Source organism: Anser brachyrhynchus (assembly GCF_964034855.1).
Source record: "Anser brachyrhynchus genome assembly, chromosome: 1".
NCBI lineage: Eukaryota > Metazoa > Chordata > Aves > Anseriformes > Anatidae > Anser > Anser brachyrhynchus.
Genome location: NC_137694.1, coordinates 55,385,487 through 55,405,335, shown reverse-complemented (window position 1 = coordinate 55,405,335; position 19,849 = coordinate 55,385,487). Strand labels below are relative to the sequence as shown.

Sequence of the window (19,849 nt, the reverse complement as noted above, 5' to 3'; positions counted from 1 at the left end):
CAGACAACAGTTTTGGGGCCGGCACACCCTCTACAACAACTGGTAAACCCGAATTCGCCTCCTGGTATGCAGTGCTGAACTTTGCAATGCTGTTTGCTGGGCTTGCAGGACTTGCAGCACTGCTGTTTGCTCAGGGTTTCTCCCAGCGCAGGAATGCTGACTGCTTAGAGAGCAGCAGAGCACCCCCAGTCCCCGCACGGAGACTGAAGGAAACTGTGCAAAGCAGTTATCCAGCTGTCTGCTCTGTATTTGGGTTGGGGGGGGGGGGGGGAATAATCTCCATCATGACACCGGTCCAAAAATTCTACGTCAGCCAGAGCTGTGCCTGGGCTGGGACGAGGGAGAAATGATGGTGGGATGTGGGACCTGGCTCGTATCATGCCCAAAATGCCGGCTTAAAGATGGGATGAGTTTGGCACACGTGGCCAGAGCTGGGAAGGCGAGAGCTTCCAGGCTATGGGTCTCCATCTCCATGTTAGGGATTTGTAGGAACCAAGTTAGGAGGGCAAAAGCATTACACACATATTTTTAGGAACAAACACGCTTGCGTGTCCCCAGTGGCTGAACTAAGGTCCTAACTACCCACGGGGGATGCAACTGGCCGGCCATCCCCTTCCCCAGGCGCTCGCTATCTGTGTTTGTTTGGGTTTGGGGTTTTGTGTTTGTTGTTTTTTTTTTTCTTTTCCTGGCCTGGGGCTGCTGCCCCTGATAAAGGCATCGCGCCGAAACGCGTGGGTGCTGCAGATCAGCCCCGTCACCCCACGGTGCAGCGTGTGGCAGGGCGATACCGGCCCCATGTCGGTCCCGCAGCGCTATCGCCTGGCCGCAGGGCCACGGGAGGGACAGGCAGCCGAAATGTCGGCGGGCTCGGCAGCCTGAGGGCTGCTTTTCTGCATGTTTTGAGCCTCTTTGAAAAGAGAAAACGGGCTGAATTAAATTTTGCCGGGATGGATTCGCTGCCGTTAATCGCCAGGAGCGCTGCGTGCTCCCCCTGGTGTGCTTGGATGCTGTTAAACAACAGCCCTGGCCCTGCGAGGCGTGGGTCGGTACCCGGTGGATCGCAGCACGTCCACAACGTGTGTGCTTTGACCATTTAAGAAGAAGTCCTGGGCTGGACGTGCAGAAATCCCGAGGGGGGCTGGTCAGATGAGGCCCGGGGAGGGAGGAGGAGGAGGATGAAGACATTGGGATTACTGGAAGATTCCTCTGCCAGGCTCCTAACTCCGAGGTTGGTGATAGGGCAATGTTTCCCAATCTCCAAAGTCAATTTAATGCTGGAAACATGCAGCATTTCCATTACACCTCCAGCTCCAGAGCTGCTCTTGCATTAAGGACGCACAGGGTGAAAAGGATGCTCCCCACCATCAGGGGTTGTTCAGGGACCTTTGGGATTGCCTTGGCCAGGATTTGCCCATGGGGGACCCCAAAGAACTGCGGCCACCCCTACGACCTTCCCTTGTTTTGACCTGCTAAAAATGAGGGACCTGGTCCGGATGAAGGGCTGGGGTCCCCCATGTACAACGGAGAGGCCGCGTCCCCGCCAGCTGCAGGAGGTGCGCGGGTGATGGGCTCAGATAAGACAGCCAATTTTCAGCTGGCTCCAGCAAGGTGAAGCCTTTTGTCCTCCTCCCTGCCCAGGCACTGCGCTGCCCTGATAACTGCTGCCTCTCTTTTGGAGGCTCTGCGGGGAAGGAGCGAGGCTCGGAGATGCTCTTGGCACCCCCCCACACCTCTCTGTTTTCTCCAGTTGGCGGGCGAGCCCGGGTGCTGCTGGCGGTTTAAAGCCTGGATGCAAATAAAACCAGATGGGGCCTTATCTCCCTGCGCCTGAGTGCCTACGTGCAGGCAGCCAGCAACGGCGCTTCATTTCCCGCTCAGAAAACGCAGGGTGCTTCGCCCGGTCAGGGTGTCACGGAGAGGCCAGAGAATCCCCTACCAGGGTCCCCTTTTCCTTTCCCTACGCCTGCGTGTCCCTGGCTGGTGGCACGAATCCACCCAGGTGCCATCAGTGTTGTAGGAGGGTGTTCAGCACGTATCGGATGTGCCGAGATGTTTCGAGCTGCCGGGTTTCATCCCCCAGCACTACATGTCTGTGGGCAACCAGATGTTTTTCAGACAGAAGGAGGAAAACATCACCTGAATCCTCCAGGAAGGCGACGGTCACAGCCACGTTTAATCTCCCGGGGGCAGCTGAATGCAGACCCAGCTGGGAAGCGATGGCTGATGAGAATTCATGTCCCTGCTCTGTCCCCCAGCAAAGAGTTGTCTGTCCCCAAAACAGGGGACAGCCTTTTGTTTGTGACCCTGCGTGAGGGATGAGATGATATCCCCAAAGCCCCTTGGTGGGGAGCAGATGGGACAGAGGAGTGGGGACAGAGGCATTGGACCACAGGGTACAGCTGCCAAACCTATTTTTGAGCCTTTTTTCAGGGAAAAAGTACCCCCCACAACCCCTTTGAGTGCCATGAGGACAGCGGGCAGTGTGACAGGGAGCCATCACCCACCCCAGGGTGACACCATAGTGACTTGGGGCAGAGGGAAGGGAGAGATGCCTAGTGTCCCTCCTTGTCTGCCTAGTGCCCCCCTCTTAATCCCCTGATGTTCCTCCCCATGTCTCTCCTTGTCCCCTAAAATTCCTCTGTGTGTCCTTGCCATGTCCCTCCTTGTCCCCCCCCACTTTCCCTCCCCGTCCCCTCAGTGTCCCCATAAAGCATTCCTCCCTGTCCCCCGATATCCCTCCTAGTGCCTTTGTCCCATCCAGTGTCCCCCCCAGAGTGCTCCTTGTCCCTACGGTGTCCCTCCCCATCCCCTGGTGTCCACCCCAGTGTCCCTCCTTGTCCCGATGGTGTCCCTCCTTTTCCCCACGGCATCCCTCCCTGTCCCCACGGTGTCCCTCCCTGTCCCCACCACGTCCCTCCCTGTCTGCCCAGTGCACCCCAGTGAGCCGGGGCGGGGCGGGACGGGACGGGGGGGGGACACGGGGGACAGGCAGTCCTCACCGCCGTCCGCACCACACCCTTAAATGTGGGGCGGCCGCGGGTGCGCCCGCAGAGGCGGCAGAGGTGGCAGAAGTAGCAGCACGGCGTCCCGTGTTGCCCGCGGCTCCTGTTTTTAGCCTGCCCCGGTGCCCCCACCGCGGGTGGCCGACTAGGTCCCGGTTTCCACCGCAGCACCGGGAGAAACGCTGGCCATGACGGACAGCCCGATCCCGGCCCCGGCCCCGGCCGCCAAGCCCAAACGGGCGAGGGCACCTCGGAAGCCGGCGTCCCACCCTACCTACTCGGAGATGATCGCGGCGGCCATCCGAGCCGACAAGAGCCGCTGCGGCTCCTCCCGGCAGTCCATCCAGAAGTACGTGAAGAGCCACTACAAGGTGGGCCAGCACGCCGACCTCCAGATCAAGCTCGCCATCCGGCGCCTGCTCACCACCGGCGTCCTCAAGCAGACCAAAGGGGTCGGGGCCTCCGGCTCCTTCCGTCTGGCCAAGGGAGACAAGGCCAAGAGGTCCCCGGCTGGGAGGAAGAAGAAGAAGAAGGCTGCCAGAAAGTCCACATCGCCCAAGAAGGCGGCGAGGCCCAGGAAAGCCAGGTCACCGGCGAAGAAGCCCAAAGCCGCTGCCAGGAAAGCCAGGAAGAAGTCGAGGGCCAGTCCCAAGAAAGCCAAGAAGCCAAAGACTGTTAAGGCCAAGTCGCTGAAGACATCCAAGCCCAAGAAGGCAAGGCGGTCGAAACCCAGAGCCAAATCCGGCGCCCGGAAATCACCCAAAAAGAAGTGAGAAGTCTGGAGGCCTTTGTCCAGACTCTCCCCGTTGGTTTCTGTAAATAGCTTTTGCCTTTATTTTTACCTCTTACTATTGCATTTTGTAACGAATCGATCTATTTCTGTCTGGAAACAGCTAAAATAAGGCAATTAATGAAAGAAAAAAAAAAAAAAAAAGGAACATCTTCAGCATGAAGAGTTCCCATTTTTAAGAGCTGCTGGTCTGGGTTTTTATTTCGTCTTGCAAGCTTTGTGTGTCTCTTTTCTTAACGTCTGGGCTGCTGGCTGTGTGCTGAGAGCGCGGGTGACCCCGTGCGTCTGCTGGGGCCGGGCAGGACTTCAACTCCTGCGGGTCTGGGGGGGTTGTGGTGAGCAGGCTGAGGACTTGGAGGGAGGGAGGACAGCCCGACAAGAGCCGCAGCCCTTCCAGGAGGAGGAAAATGGGTTCCCCGCTCCCTTCCCGCCCCACGTCCCAGTCAGCCCGCCACCCAGCGGGTGAGGGCTGGAGATAACGGCGCAGACGGGTGGTGGCAGGGACCATTGGGGTGTGGGGATGGGCAAGGCCCCGCTGTCACCAGGGCCTTGGCACAGCCCCAGGGCCGGCCCGGCCCCACAGCGTCCCTCCCCGCGGGGCTGGCAGGAAGCTCATGGGACGGCCCTACTGCCCTGCCGGGTCTGAGAGCCATGGGTAGGATCTGCCCAAATGATCCCAAATCATACCGGCTGGGAACTCCTTGGACATCAGGATCCACCATCACCTGGGCGAGCAACCTGAGGCTTGCTGTGCCTAAATCCCTTGGTCCTAGGGTCTTCATGCTCCTGGTTGTTCGTTCCCAGATCCACTGGCCTGATGATCCTAAATTACTCAGGTAGATGGTGTGCAAGCCTCTTAGCCTTAGAAGACCCCAGTACAGCACCCTGTAGCTCAGGTTACTGAAATCCTTGGCCTGGAGGCACATGGACCCTTTTGGGCTCTTGTTCTTAAGACCATTGGATCAAAGGCCTCCAGACCACCTATGCTGAAGATCCAAATTCCCTTTCAAGAGTTAGGTCCCCAATCCTTCTGGACATGAGGGGCCACAGGATCCCCAATCAGCTACAGTGGAGGACAGAGGTACCTGACCCAGCTGGGATTCTGGTGTCTAAACCCATTGGGCCTGTGGATCACAAATCCGTTTGGCCAAAGGCAGTCAGATTCCTTGAGCTCGAGCACCTGATCTTCAGCTAGTAGGTCCTAAACCTCTCAGACCACAGGATTCTCAGTCTTCTCAGCTGGATACACCCAAACTCATTGGGCTAATCCCACAGGCCCTTAGCTCATTGTCCCCTTTGCTGGACACCCATAAATCCCTAAATTCCTTTGGTTCCTAAACCATGTGGATGGGCTTTATTTAAATCCTTCAGACTTCAGCAAGTCCAACTCACATGTGTCAAGGTGCCTAAATCCCTTGGGCCAGAGCCTCCTCCCCATATCACCTGGGCCAAAAGGCCTCCACACCTCTCAAAGGGGGTGTCCAAGCATGTTCAGCCCCAGGCATCCAAAATCCCCTCCTCTCCAGGATCCAAACCCTGTGGTTAAGAAGCAAAATTGCTCAGGAGCAAAATGTCCCACCACTTTGAGCCGGGCACTCCTGACCCCCGTAGCCTGCAGGACCCCAGTTCACTGGGCTGGAGGCTCCTGCAGTCCTTTGGGGTGCTGACAGCCTGGGACATATTGGGGACCTCCCAGCAAGATCTGCAGGCTGCAAAGGCCAGGGGGAATGGGGGCAGCAGCCTGGGGAAGCGGATGCTCCCACACCAGGGTGCAAAGTACAGGCTGGGCTGCTGGTGGCCATCCCAGCCATGGCCTGGGGACAGCCCAGGGTGTCTCTGCCCTCTGGCACGGGGTGGCTGCTCCTGGCATGCAGCCCCAGGGGTAAAGCCGTGCTTTGGACACGAGCCACTCTCCAAGATCCTGCGCATAGCACCTGCAGCCCCAGCACCGTGCACCCTTGCCTACTCACACCACCACCCCCGACCGATAAAGGGACATTTGCTCTTCGTGGTCCCTTGGCCCAGAGCCTTTTGGCTGCCCTTGAGAGGAGCCCTCTCCGATTGGGAGCGGGAGCCAACGCCTGCTTCATGGGGTGCCCAGTGCCGCACCGGGACCCGGTGCCACGATCCCACCAGCCCCACCGCGGGGCCATCCCCACCCCGACACACCCCAGAATGGGGCGGGAAGCGGGGCAGTCCCTTGGGCTCCCCAAACTCTGGGGTGCCGACCCACCTGGGGCACCAAACCGTGGGCTGCCTTCCCTTCCCTCCCCTCCCTTTCCCTTCCCTCCCCTTCCCTCCCCTCCCCTCCCCTCCCCTCCCCTCCCCTCCCCTCCCCTCCCCTCCCCTCCCCTCCCCTCCCTCCCATTGGCCCTGCAGGCACCGCCCCCAGCGGCTCGGGCTCGGGGATGTGGCTCCGGGCGGCGGCGCGGGCGGCCGGGGCCGGGGCCGGGGGCTCCCGGTCGGCTTCGGGGGCGGCGGCGGCGCAGCTCCGGCGGCGGCTGGAGGGGGAGCTGGAGGGGATCCGCGGCGCCGGCACCTGGAAGAGCGAGAGGGTCATCGCCTCCCCGCAGGGCCCCCACCTCCGCCTGGCTGGCGGCGGCGGCGCCGGTGAGTGCGGGGGTCCCCGGGGGGGTGTCCCCCGGGGGTCCCCGGTGCCCGTCGCGGTGGCGGAGCTGATGGCCCTAACGCGTGCCCCGCAGGGATCCTCAACTTCTGCGCCAACAACTACCTGGGGCTGTCCAGCCACCCGCAGGTGATCCGCGCCGCCGTGCGAGCCCTCGAGGAGTTCGGCGCCGGCCTCAGCTCCGTGCGCTTCATCTGCGGCACGCAGGTACCGGGCACCGGGTTGCTTCTTCGGCAGCAGGGTACGGGAAAAGTTCCCCTTCTCTCATCCATTTCTCATCCTGGAAATGAGCCGGCTTAAACCATTCCCTCCCCGGAGAGGAGAAGAATCAAAATCCCCCCTGCATTCAGAAAGCAGATGCCGTTCTCCACCCCTCCCAGCACTCAGGGTTGCAGCCAGGCCCGCTTAAAAATCCTAGACTTCAACCATCTCAGTCAAACCTACCCCAATTTATCCCCCCTGCATCCCTCTCAGAGCCCCAGCAGGTTAAACACAGGAAACCCGCAGCTGCTGCCTCGTGGCTGGGAGCTGCGGGAGTCTCCCTGCTGGGTTTTTGGCATCCAAGCCGATCACTGTGGTTTTAGGGCCCATTAACTTCTCCCCCACATAAACCTTTCCTGGATAAAACACGTCTGTTCTCTCCCTTCACAGAATGCACCCATCAGCAGCGGGCAAGCAAGAACTCGCGCTGCCCAAGCGGTGATGCTCGCTTTTTCTCTTTCTTCTCAGAGCATACACAAGGACCTGGAGGAGAAGATCGCACGCTTCCACCAGAGGGAGGACGCCATCCTCTACGCCAGCTGCTTCGATGCAAACGCCGGCATCTTTGAGGTTTGTAGTGCTTGGCAAAGAAGAGGGGAAGGACAGCAAAGAGCCTGCCGCGTCCTGCAGAGGTTCCCTGGTGGAGAGCCCAGGCCTGGTGCCCTTGGCCGTGTGGAGCTGTTTACTCAGCCCTCAGAAAACCAGGGGATAAGGGAGCTGGGCAGGAAAGTGGAAAATTTAGCAGCGCCAGGAGCGACGTGGCAGCTGCAGTCAAATGCAGCTTTGTCCTCCGCACCGGGACGGGCTGCCCGATTCGGGTGAGGTGGCACCCTGCAGCGGAGGCTTATCCTGTCTGTTTGGCACTGACAGGCTCTGCTCACCCCGGAGGACGCGGTGCTGTCCGACGAGCTGAACCATGCCTCCATCATCGACGGCATCCGCCTGTGCAAGGCGAACAAGTACCGCTACAAGCACATGGACATGCAGGACCTGGAGGCCAAGCTGCAGGATGCGCAGGTACAGGGCTGCGCTCCCACCCTAAGGCTCCCACGTGTCTGGGCAGTAACCAGCCCTGAAGGATTCGGCCTTTTCCCATGCCATGGGCATCCTTTTTTTGCTGTTTGGCATGGGTAAGCTGTGTGGGGATGCAGCTGGCTGCAACACAACCCCCCGTCTCGGTTAGATGTACCCATTCCCTACAGCAGGTGGGACGAGGGCTGGGTCCCTTCTCCAGCCCCGTTCCTCAGGGTGACGTCCTCGCAGCGTGCCACTCTTCCTTCCGGCAGAAACACCGCCTGCGGCTGGTGGCCACCGATGGTGCCTTCTCCATGGACGGTGACATCGCGCCCCTGCGGGAGATCTGCCAGCTGGCCCAGAAGTATGACGCCCTGGTTTTCATCGACGAATGCCATGCCACAGGGTTCCTCGGGCCCAACGGCCGGTAAGGGGTCGTTTCAGCCTCGTGGAAGGCCCCCTTGGGTCTTGGGGGTTTTGTGTCATTGCCTGGCCACCGGCCTGGTGGTGCTTTGTTTCCCTCGAGGTGCCAGGTGTAGAGCAGTTTCCCTGGTACGCGCTGGCACGGGTCCTAACGTGACATTCCTTTTTCTGCAGGGGTACTGATGAGCTCCTGGGAGTGATGGACAAGGTCACCATCATCAACTCCACCCTGGGAAAAGCTCTTGGAGGAGCTGCAGGTGAAGGCATTTCCTTGCCCATGCCCTAAAGTGCTCCACAGCATCGCTTTGACGTTGCCTTCATCTGTCTAAAAACAACAAACGCATGCTCTCCTTGTCCTGCTGGTGGCACGAGGCTCGGTTTGGGACCCTGCCACAGGACCAAGGGTGCCTCGCCCATTCCTCTTCCCTGCCTCCGCAGGTGGGTACACGACGGGCCCCAAACCCCTCATCGATCTGCTCCGCCAGCGCTCCCGCCCGTACCTCTTCTCCAACAGCCTGCCCCCCGCCGTGGTGGGCTGCGCCTCCAAGGCCCTGGACCTGCTCATGGAGAGCAACGCCATCGCCCAGTCCATGGCCGCCAAGACCCAGCGGTGAGGGGCCATGTCTCTGCTCCCCTCTGGCCCCGGGTGGGGTGGGAGCACAGGAAGGGGCTCGTTGGGAGCGAGTTGTGTGTGTGTTCACCCTCTGCTGACAGCCGTGAGGCACTTCGCAGTCACGGCTGGAGGCCCTCAGGGGAAGGAGATATGAACCAGAATCACACCTGGCCCTCAGTGGCCTGATCTCCCAGGGAAAACACAGCAGTGGTCCCCCAGGACAGGGATGACAAATTTTTACTCCTCCTCTCGTTCTCCTCACCAGCTTCAGAAGCAAGATGATGGCAGCCGGCTTCACCATCTCAGGGAAAGACCATCCCATCTGTCCCGTCATGCTCGGGGACGCCCGGCTGGCTGCAGTGATGGCTGAGGACATGCTGAGCAGAGGTGAGCGGGGCAGGGAGCTCTGGCTGCAGGCGCATGCCTCGACGGAATCGACGTCTGATGGTGCCACCACCACCATCTCTCCTCCAGAGAGATTCCTGCATGAAATCTGCTAGTTCTGTACCCTCCAGCTGCAAATATCCTCTTGATCCTTCCCAGAGGAGAGGGGATTTTTCATTAGTCCATCAGAGCTCAGAAGCAGGTACCCCTTGAAATCCAGCTTGGAAATGTTTGCTGAGATTGAAGAGGGGGAGCCAGGAGCCTTTCTGTCACCCGCTGCCACCTCAGGCTTCCCTCCTGGCCAGCTCCAGCTCTCCGTGCTCTTTCTCCCCAGGTATTTATGTCATTGGCTTCAGCTACCCCGTGGTCCCCAAGGGGAAAGCCCGCATCCGGGTCCAGATTTCGGCTGTGCACAGCGACGAGGACATCGACCGCTGCGTGGAGGCCTTCACCGAGGTGGGACGGAAACACGGAGCGCTGCCTTGAGGGGCCACCAGATGCGTCCCTCGGTGCCTTTCCTGCCCGTGACCAACACAAGTGCCTGTGCCGTGGGGGGAAGGCTCGAGCACCGTGCTGCTGGATGCGGGACCTCGAGGCATACGGCCTGTGGAAGGCTCTGGCTGTTGCGGTGCACTGGCAGCAGCCCCTGTGTCATTAAAGGTTTCCTGCAGTGCAGTGGGTAGATGTCCGGCTCTTGCTTTCTCGTCTGGGAGCTGTGGTTTCTCAGGCTGTGCATCAGCCCTTGGCAACCCGTGCCACCAGCAGCCAATTTGGGAAAGAGGGCAGAGGCTGGCCCCAGCACCACTGCTCCTTGCTCCCTGGCTTGCTTGGTGCCTGAGATCAGCCCTACAACTTTACCCTCACCGCCGGGCTCCCACCCCAGCCCCGGGAGCTGCATCTCGCCCCACGTGGCACAAGCCCAGGAGATGGGCGAGAGGGCATGCATCCGAGCGGGTGACAGCAACCTGCAATTTCCCTCCATCAAGTGCAATTTTCACGCGGCAGAGAACACACAGCAGGCTGGCATCTCTGCATTTGTTCCTCCGAGCCCTGCCAAGGTGGTGATTTAGCACTCGAGCAGGCACACGCCGAGTCCTGGGCATCACAGGATGGCTTTGTTCAAATTGCCTCTGCTCCAACCGTGTGTCATGCAGCCTCCCTCCCGTGTCCTTGCACGCACATGTACACTCCCCATCCTCCTCGTCTCCTCTGGATACCCCAACCTCTCCCCTCCGTCCCCGCTGCCTCCCAGCTGCTTCAAGGCCGAGCTGTGCAGCAGGCTGCGGTCTGCGCGGCGCCGGGAGCTGCAGCGCTGGGGAGGCGGGCGGGTCAGGGCACAGAGAGCCGCGATTGAATAACGCTGCCGCTGCCGACCGCAGGAGGTGCAAGAACGTTTCGTTCCCAGGCGATTCCTCCAGCTCTTTATTTTCTTCAAGGCTTCCTGACGGAGGTCTGATCTGCGGCTGTTTATGGCTTTTAGCCCAGAAAGCAGAGGACTTTTTGCTCGTTAGGACGCAAAGGCAGGAGGTGCTGCCTTTCCAGGCTGTAGTTCCCAGCCCGACCCATCCCAGGTGAGCCCACCCCAGTTGGGACCAGATGCTGGTCCGTCCCCATCCCAAGCCACCACCCTGCAGGCAATGTGGGGTAGGTGTGGGCTCACCTATCTCTCCCGTTGTGCGTTAAGCTACCAGAGCGCCCCATCCCATCCAGTTCCCATACAAACAAGGACACTTCCAGCCCTGGATTCCTGCCTTCTCCACTTCCACCCACCCTCATGAACAACCCTCACCGTGCTGTCACACCTCAGTCCCAAACCTGCCTCTCTTCCAGCCCTTCTCCATGCTGCAATGTCCACCTTGAAGTTCAACCCACACCCCCCCACTTCTTCCCCACACCTCAGCCCCACTCCCACCACCCTCAGTCCCCTGTGCACGGGGATGCCAGGGAGTAATCCACCCCGCGTCCTTTGCCCCAGATAAACACCCAGGGGCGGCCCGCTTGGCTTCTGGCATTTTATTTTCTCCTGCTCCCCAGCCCCTCAGCGGCAGGAGCACTTGCAGGCAACCACCACGGGGTAGGGGATCTGGCGCCAGGCGCAGTGCGGGGGGCCGGGGGGCCGCGGGGCCCAGCAGTGCCAGGCCAGCAGCTTGAGGTGGGTGAGCTGGGCAGGACGGCAGGCCATGCCGGGGGGCCAGGAGCAGCCGGAGGGGTCGGGCTGGCAGGCGGTATGGCGCACCCAGCGGGGCCAGAAGACGGGCCCTAGGTCCACCCAGGTGGAGGTGAGGCGGCAAGCGGCCCACTCCACCAGCCACTGCCGCAGGCGCCGTGCCACGGCGGTGGGCAGCTCGGGGGGCAGCCCGGGCACGGGGGGCAGCAGGGTGGGCAGCTCCAGCCCCTCGGCCTCGCGCCACAGCTTGCGGCGGTACCGCCCGGCGCCCTCCGCCAGCTCCCGGCTCAGGGCCTCCAGGTCCTCGGTGGCGGCGGTGCCGTTGCGACCCGCCGGCTCCTCGGCCGACATCCAGAAGGAGTCGAAGGCCGAGCCCAGCAGCCGGCGAAGCCGTCCGAGCCGTAGATGGCGGGGCTTGGGCGCGTAGCGGTAGTCCTCGGGGGAGAGCGAGAGGCTGTAGGGCCGCACCGGGGCCGAGGGGCGGCCGCGCAGCAGGCGGGCAGCGGGGTCTGCGGTGCCGGGCGGCGGTGGCGGGTCTCGAGGGTCCTCCGGCGGCGGCGGTGCCAGGCCTGAGGCACCCGGCGGCGGCAGCGGCAGCAGGCAGAGGAGGAGGAGGAAGAGGAGGAGGAGGAGGAGGCAGCGGCAGGGGCCCTGCATGGCGAGCGGTGCTGTGGGCTGTGGCCGCGTCCCCCGGGTTATCGCCGCGTCCCGAGCGCGGCCTTCCCCTTTTCCCTGGTTGCAGATGCTGATACCCAGCTGCCCGCCCGCCTGCCCGGGGACATCCTGCTCCCTCCAGACATCGGGGGGGCAGCGGGGGCCTCCCACTGGGCTGAGGTGCAGCGGGTGGGGTGAATGTGGGCAGGGGCAGCGGGACCCTCACCTCTGCCTCTTTTCCCCCGAACCGCCCGCACCCGTGCTGCCCCAGGGAGAGGAGGCTGCCACAGAGGGGAAGGGTCCAGCACCTCCTCCTCCACATCCTGCCCACTCCTGTGCTTGAAGAGGCATCCGGGACCTTCCCAGCAAAGGGGAGCTGCTGGATTCTGGGTCTTGCTCAGAAAGGACCCCAAGCCATGCTTGGCCCTGGTGGTCCTGGAGGTCTGCAGGGCGTGTGTTGCACCCTGGGGCTGGATTCAGTGGAGGATGGCTGTGTGTGTCGCAGTTGCTTCTTGTCACATCGGCCAGAGCACATGCTGTCCTGCAGGGTGATAACGGAGCTGGATGTCTGGTGGGGCCGTCCCTGGACTGCTTGTCCTCCCTCCCCGGGGAGGGGAATGCTGGTGAGAGGTCAGACCTGCGCTGGACAGAAAACAAAAGCCTGCTTTGCCCTCCGTCTCCGGTCTGACGCTGGGTGCGATATGATCTGGTCTGCACAACAAGCACTTTTTGCCATGCTGCTAGCAATTAATAACAGCTAGAAATAGCAACTAATTGCTCGTGCTCCAGAGGTTTTAGCCCCATACGCTGAGGACAAGGTAAGGGTCAGGCATGGCGGGACATCCACGTTCCCTGGAGGTGTTGGGAACAACCTCCCGAACACACAGAGGTGACGGGGCTGCAGGACCCTGTCCTGCCTCTCCCAGCAAGGAGCAGCACCCTTGTTCTCCGCTGTCCCCTCCTTGTGGGAGCGGGGAAGCTGCTGAACCCACAGGAAAGCTGGGCAGAGAGGAGTTAACTCCAAACCCAACAACAGGGAGAGGGGAAAAAAATAAAACGGAGAGAGATCAATGGATCAGCAGCAAGAGCAGAGGGAGGGAAAAGGGGGAGACAGAGAGAGAGCGAGCGTGCGAGGAGCTCCAGGAGGAGAGAGACGAGTGCGGGAGTGAGGAGGAGAAGAGAGCAGAGCTGGCGGCTGGCGGGGAGTGCTGGGGCACTGGGCAGGGGTGACGGCGCTGCTCAAACTGTCCTTGTCCCACGTGGACGAGGTGCTGCCTCCTCCTCGCCACTGCTGCCCAGGCTCTTCTGGAGGTTTCCCCTGAGCAAGCAGAGAAGCTGAAGGCCCTTTCTCGCAAAGGTGAGTGCCAGCTTCACGAGCCTCAGGGCTCCCTGAGCAGGGATGAGCGTGTGCCCACAGCTCCTCGCAGCCTACGTGCGAGGTGTGGGCCCAGAGGGACACCGCGGTCTTCTGCTCATGCAAGAAGGTCCCATGGGGCCAGGATGGAGGAGCTGGGCTGTCAGCAGTAGGACAGAGGGGAGCTCAGAGCCAGGGATGAGTTTCCAGCACAGTACAGAGGGTGATGTGAAGGAGAAGTGGCATGAGAAGAGAGATGGGGGAGCACGGGGTGAAAGAGCTCGCACGACCCCAAAAGAGTTAATTGCATGTCAACAGTTGCTAGATAACGGTGTCTTTCCTTCTTGGTTGCTGCTCAGCGAAGGACAATTTGTTCTAATGATAGAACAATAAGGCGAAGGCTCATTAGGAGATAGGGTGTTTGCGCTCCCTGCCTGAGCACGGTGTTACTCAGTGCTGGAGGAAGTTTGGCAGCAAATGTCAGCACCTCGCTGCTCCTCGAGCTTTGGGATAAATCACTCCTTTGTGATGACTATCGGGTTGTGTTTCAATGTCTCCCCCCCATCCTCTCCCACATCACAGGGGGGGGATGCTTGGCAGCCCAGAGCTGCGCAAAGAGCAGAGATGAGAGAGCACAAGTGAGCCCTGCCAGCAGGCAAGGACAAGATAGGACCCAGCAACCAAATTTTCCTTTCCTGCCCTTCTATCAGGTCAGCAATACCCCAAACCCGCAGATCAAATGCGTCCCACCTGCGCTTTTCAGAGACCTGTTGAACTCTGATCTGAAAGCACATTAAAGGCGATACAGCACAGTGCAGGGTGCTGCTGCTGGGGGGTGTTCCTTCTCCATGCCCTCGCGGCCCTGGCCAAGCCTGGTTGAATGTCAGCCGGAATGAAGACTTGCCAAAGCAAGAAATCCCGAAGGGTTTAAAAGCAGCTTTGGGATTGTAGGAGAAATGTAGGTGAGCTGGTGGGAGAAGGGACACTGTGATGGGGACGTGAATCCAGGCTGTCTCTCTCTCTGCTCACAGGGCCCCGCTGTCGGATGGGGAGATGCCAGGGGGCTGGAACGCCTCCTCCGACAGCCCGGAGCTGCGAGCTGCAGGGATCATCGTGCCCATCATCTTCTCCCTCATCTTTCTTCTGGGCACCGTGGGGAACGGGCTGGTGCTGGCCGTGCTGCTACGGAATGGCCAAGTGAAGTATAACACCACCAACCTCTTCATCCTCAACCTGGCCATGGCCGACCTGTGCTTCATTGTCTGCTGTGTCCCCTTCCAGGCCACCATTTACACCCTGGACGGGTGGCTCTTCGGGGCCTTTGCCTGCAAGGCCGTGCATTTTCTGATCTACCTCACCATGTACGCCAGCAGCTTCACCCTGGCTGCGGTCTCCATTGACAGGCAAGTGTCCCCTCCCATCTCGGTCCCTCAGATCAGGGACAATGTGTTTGCCACTCTCGAGCTAAGGGGTAAGAGAAAGACCAGTTCCTACCTTGTTCAATGTCCTGTAAAGAGCAAATTGGGTCTCCCTAGAGGCAGGGCCAGCAGATCCAGCTTCTCACTGTTACTCCACATCTCCCCATGCCTTCTCCCAGCACCCAGCCAAGCTCTCAGCCATATTACCCAGCCCTTTCTCTTTCTCACCTGAGCAGGAGGAGTGCAAGCATGCTCTGAGGCTTGGTGTCCACCATACAAAACCAAGAGTGCTAAAACCCAGGGAAACAACGCACCAGAGGAGAAACAGGGAGCCCTCTGTGTCCTTCTCCTGCCCTCTTCCCTGGTTCAAGAGGCACGTTGCCTGCCCCTCCTGAGCTAGCACAGGGTGATGGAGATTCCCAGCTCCATGTTGGGATGATCCCATTAGCTATGTGAGTTCACCATAACCCTCCCTCATGAAAGGTGGGGAAGAGGAGAAATGGGAGGCTACATGGGAAAGGCTTCACAGATGGCAGCTCCACGGGGCAGGAGGGCAACGAGATATCTCACCCACATTATGCTTGGTTTCTCCTTCCCCTCCCCACCAGGTACCTGGCCATCCGCTATCCGTTGAAGTCCCGGGATCTCCGCACCACCCGAAACGCAGGAGTGGCCATCATAGTGATCTGGTCGCTGTCCCTGCTCTTTGCAGGGCCTTACCTCAGTTACTACCAGATTGTCCATTACCACGGGGTGCCCATCTGCGTCCCCATCTGGGAGGACCAGCGCCGAAAGATTCTGGACATCCTCACGTTTGTCTTTGGATACCTCTTACCCGTGACTGTGGTGAGCCTGGCATACGCCAGGACCATCAAGTTCCTGTGGACCTCTGTAGACCCCATTGAAAGGATCTCAGAGTCCCGTAAGGCCAAGCGTAAGGTCACCAAGATGATTGTGGCTGTCGCCATCCTATTCTGCCTCTGTTGGCTTCCCCACCATCTGGTCATCCTGTGCTTCTGGTTTGGCCACTTTCCCTTCAACAGAGCCACATATGCCTGCCGCCTGGCTTCCCACTGCCTTTCGTACGCCAATTCCTGCCTCAACCCCATCGTCTATGCCCTCATCTCCAAACATTTCCGAAAGCGTTTCAAGCAGGTCTTCACCTGCCTCTTCTTCCAGAACAAGAACAGGAAGAAGAAGAAGAGAGTTGGAAATAAAGTCCACGTGGTCAACGTGGGCAAAGGTTTCACCAACAGCACCAGAGGCTTCTATGGAGGCAACACGGAGGTGACCCAGGTCCCACGGGAGAACACCAGGAGGAGGGACACTGAAGGTGCCAACCATGCCAGAGCATGGACTCACCAGCTGCAAGATGCCATGGTCTCTGCTCAGAAGGAACTGCTGGAGGAGGAAAGCTTGGTAATAGCTGGCAATCTCCTAGCCATGACCCCTCCAAGAAGATCTCAGGAGTGTCTGACTGTTCACTACAAATGAGCAAAGGAAAGGAACATGTTTTCCAGCCAGTGAGTAAACACTTCTTTCCCAAGCAGGCAGAATAATGAGGGGCACAGCCAAGCTGAAAGCCCCTGTGGTAATGGTCAACCGGTTGTTCAAACTCACCTCCACTTACTGGACCGCTTGTCTAGGAATGGCACAATCCACCATACAAATGCAGAAGAGAGGGACACGTTAATGTGATGCCGCTTCCCATGGGCCAGGTCCTGGTCCACTTCCCCTTCTCTAGCCCTTGCATCCAGAACAGAGAGGGCCTTCAAAATGCTTTCTCATGTAAAAAAGTCAGCCGTCTGTGTCAACAGCTTGATTATACAACCTCTGCAGCACTCACTACTCGTACCCTGATGATTTACGCCATGGCAGGTGAAGAGTGGAAAGGCTTGTGTGCTGACATATCTGCGTGCCCTTCTTGGGGCTTCTCTGAAGTTCAAGGAAGAAAGGACAGGCCTCTTCCCTTGACCCTGCTCCACCAGAAGTACTTGCTGTAGGATGTCTCCTAGAGGTCTGTCCCTCACTTCTTCCTAAACAAACCCCACAACTCCTCCTCCCACCATGTTGTTCTACCTGGTTCATCCCTCTGCTTACTTTCTGTCTGCCTTTTGCAAATTCCTGAAGGATTGCTGCCTTATCTTTGATATTTGTTCATCATGAGGAGTTTCATCCCTTCCTTCTGGGGCTGAACGACCTGTTGCTCTCTGAGCAGTGATGTTATTTGGTAGGATTAGCTCCATGTGCGTGGTTTACTGACTTGGCAAGACACCTTTTTCCATGTAATGACAGTTGTGGTGGCACCCATGTGCACTTAGTTCAACCTTTTCTCCTCAGTGCCCCTTCCAACCTAGTGAAGGGGGCTTCCAGGAGAACGCGAGGCCTACACCAGTCGGTGGGCTGGGACATCTTCCACAATGGTCATCACTGTGGGATTGCTGTGGGACCCATGTCCTCCTGGGAGCAAAACTTACCCCTGCTTTGTTCCCTGTTGGCCACTCTGCCCTGAACAACCACAGAGGAGACTTTGTTTGTGGGAGCAGTTGAATGACACCCCACGGGGTGGCCGAGCATCCCTGCGGCCTGACCGTGGGACGGATGTAAAGTGCTTTGGGGTTATGGGGGACAAGAAACCACGTTCACCAGAGGGTGCTGGAGTTTCTCTCCCTTGACCCAAGTAAACCCTGGTTATTTCCTTTGCCTGCTGCATTTGACATGTGCTGGACACAGTCTCTGCCCGGTGCAGGGCTCTGCAGCATGGGCTGATGGAGGCTGGTGATGGAGGTGGATGAGACAGCTTTGCCATGGGCACATGGCTCTGTGATGTACTTGGCTTGTGAGTGCAAGTGGTCCGGGTCCTCCTTCATTTACCAGCACAGACAAGCTCTGGGAAAGGCCATGGAAGGAAGTCCATGGTGAGAGATGAAAGAGAAATCTCTGTTAGCATCACACTTTCTGATCACATCCCAGGGGCTTTGCTTTCCTCCAGGATAGGCAAAGATCATCGGGCCCATGCTTTATCCCCACTGAGATGGTTTTCTCTGGGCAGTGAAAGAGAATTCTCTCATCCAAACCCACAAAGCTGAGATCAAGCACTGCAGAGCTCAACAACCACCTCCAAAATCCCACAGCCAGACCTCAGATGCCTTATCTGCAAAGCGTTAAACCTGCCACTGTTCCAGCTCAATATTTACAGTAAATATTGCGTGCTTGCAACAGCCCTCGTTTTCCTTAATTGCAGATGGCATTTGCTTAGTGCTGTGTGGCTCCTGAGCGTGTAACCTATAGCGTGAAGCAGATCTACACTGATAATGCCCTAAGAGCAGGTGAAAAAGAGAAAGCTTGGCAGAAAATGTCTAGTGAGGGCAGTGACACTGTGGGACATGCCAGAGTTTCGTGCTGGAGCTGACTGTTATGGCATCAGTAGGTTTCAGAGTGAACATGCTTGCCCTGAATGGGGCGGATGGAAAATCTTTCCCGACAGTTCACTTCTCGCTGCCCTGCTGCCCGCAGCCAGCACATGCATGGAGCTAACCCTCCCAGCAAAGCCCCCCACTCTGATTTCCCAGGAGGAGACGCAGAGGCCAGGTGGTGCGGCAGACTGCAGGCTGGAAATCAGCGGGGACCGCGCTGCTCACTTTACAGCTAATTCAGACAGCGAGGGAGCCCCAGCTGGGAGAGAGGAGCCATTTACTGCCAGCCCACTGCCAAATGCCGGTGTGAGCCTGTGCCAAATGCAAAATCATTGGAGGCAGCACAGCCCCGTCAGTGGTGCCCCGAGCCCTGCACGGGCTGTGGAAATCCTGGTGTCCTTCCTTGCTCCTGTGTGTGGTGGGACCTTGGAGATGCAGCTGGAAGCTGCGGTCACAGGTGAGGAGATTTTGGCCCCGTTCCTGTCCTCCGACACTTTCAGTGCTATGGGCGCTGTAGAGTGGGGATGAGGACACCTGGCAGCAATGGGAGCTGGGGGTCTGAAGGGCTCTGGTGCGTGCAAGATGCTGCAGACCTCGCAGCAGGGCTACAAACCCCCCCCCTTTATCCCTCTTCTCTTCGCATCCCCTGCTTCTGCTTGCGTAAATCTCCCCTTATTGCTTTGTCCTGCCCACTCATCAAATTCCCAGGCGACGTGGCATTTCTAACCCTCGCTGACGCTGTTGTGCAGCTTGTTAGAGCTCAGCTGCAAGGACACCCCCTTCCCCGCGCTGAGGTCAACTCTGTTGCTGCGCTGGGGATTATTCTTCTTTTCCCACTTAAGTGTTTGATGTTGCTTTCTGCACCTCGAGCCTCCCTCGCCTCCCATCCCCGTTCCCGATTCCTCTGTCTCCCTTTCCCTGTGGTGGCTGCTGCTCCTCTGGAAATATCTCCGGTGTTCCTTGGCCACCTCCCCAGGGGTTTGCTAGTCCTGCAGCTCGCTGCCACCATCCTTTGTGCATGACACCGTGGCTGGCGGCCAGCTGGCGTGTCACACCAGCCTCCAGGTACGAAAATCTGCAAAAATCTGCATCGTTTCCAGATGCGAGGGCCCACTTCACAGCCCAAAGCATACAAGAGAGGGAGAAGGGAACAGTGGTCAGGAACAGCGATGCTCCGATCCTGCTCCTCGTGGTCCCTGCTTGCAGAGGAAGCAGACCAGGTCAGGGCTGAGTGTTGCGTATCGGGGAGAAGCCTAAATAACACGGGACAAAGAAGACAGGGGGAAAACCTGCGTGAGAAGGTTCATTTAGCCCAGCAAGCCCCTGCAAGCCCAGGCTCCCGTTCCTTAGCTCTCTGGGGCTGAGCCCCTGTTTTGGGGAGCACGTGAGCGGGAAGGGCAGACGCTGTGTCTGGCTTGGGGAGCTCCCATAGCCAGGAGGGAATTCCAGTCTGCCCAGTAACAGCACGCACGCTCCAACCGGTCCAACAGCTCAAAGCTAGGGGAGAAGAAAATGTGACTTATCCTTGATACCGAGCTGGCTGTAATTAAAGCTGAAGGAGCTTGATTGCTGTTCTGCACGCAGCCTCCCCGTCAGACTGATTAGCATTCGGCGGTCTCTGCTTCCAGCTTTTCACCTTAATTAATGATTACTTGCTTATATTTTCTTCCCTACTTGTCATCACTCGGGCTGATGAGCTTGGCTTTAACCCTCTCAGGGCTGGCCAC

At 59.0% G+C, this 19,849-nt stretch overlaps 4 protein-coding genes across 4 annotated transcripts; 3 read left to right on the top strand and 1 right to left on the bottom strand.

Moving 5' to 3' along the window:
- Positions 1-73: 73 nt before the first annotated feature.
- H1-0 (H1.0 linker histone) lies at positions 74-3,973 on the top strand. Its single transcript, XM_080576783.1, has one exon. It carries the CDS (start codon positions 3,191-3,193, stop codon positions 3,773-3,775), a length of 585 nt encoding a protein of 194 aa, XP_080432909.1. The 5' UTR covers positions 74-3,190; the 3' UTR covers positions 3,776-3,973.
- Positions 3,974-6,173: 2,200 nt separating this feature from the next.
- GCAT (glycine C-acetyltransferase) lies at positions 6,174-9,788 on the top strand. Its single transcript, XM_080576778.1, has 9 exons — positions 6,174-6,402; positions 6,495-6,625; positions 7,148-7,249; positions 7,550-7,696; positions 7,966-8,120; positions 8,291-8,373; positions 8,555-8,726; positions 8,995-9,116; positions 9,448-9,788. Exons 1-9 carry the CDS (start codon positions 6,201-6,203, stop codon positions 9,597-9,599), a joined length of 1,266 nt encoding a protein of 421 aa, XP_080432904.1. The 5' UTR covers positions 6,174-6,200; the 3' UTR covers positions 9,600-9,788.
- A 137-nt stretch (positions 9,789-9,925) lies between these two features.
- Positions 9,926-12,569, bottom strand: LOC308188121 (noggin-like). The gene has a single exon (XM_080576782.1). It carries the CDS (start codon positions 11,935-11,937, stop codon positions 11,152-11,154), a length of 786 nt encoding a protein of 261 aa, XP_080432908.1. The 5' UTR covers positions 11,938-12,569; the 3' UTR covers positions 9,926-11,151.
- Positions 12,570-12,834: 265 nt separating this feature from the next.
- GALR3 (galanin receptor 3) lies at positions 12,835-19,610 on the top strand. The gene is made up of 3 exons (XM_080584802.1): positions 12,835-13,291; positions 14,320-14,691; positions 15,315-19,610. The coding sequence occupies exons 2-3, from the start codon at positions 14,342-14,344 to the stop codon at positions 16,198-16,200; spliced, it is 1,236 nt and encodes a 411-aa protein (XP_080440928.1). The 5' UTR covers positions 12,835-13,291; positions 14,320-14,341; the 3' UTR covers positions 16,201-19,610.
- Positions 19,611-19,849: the final 239 nt, after the last annotated feature.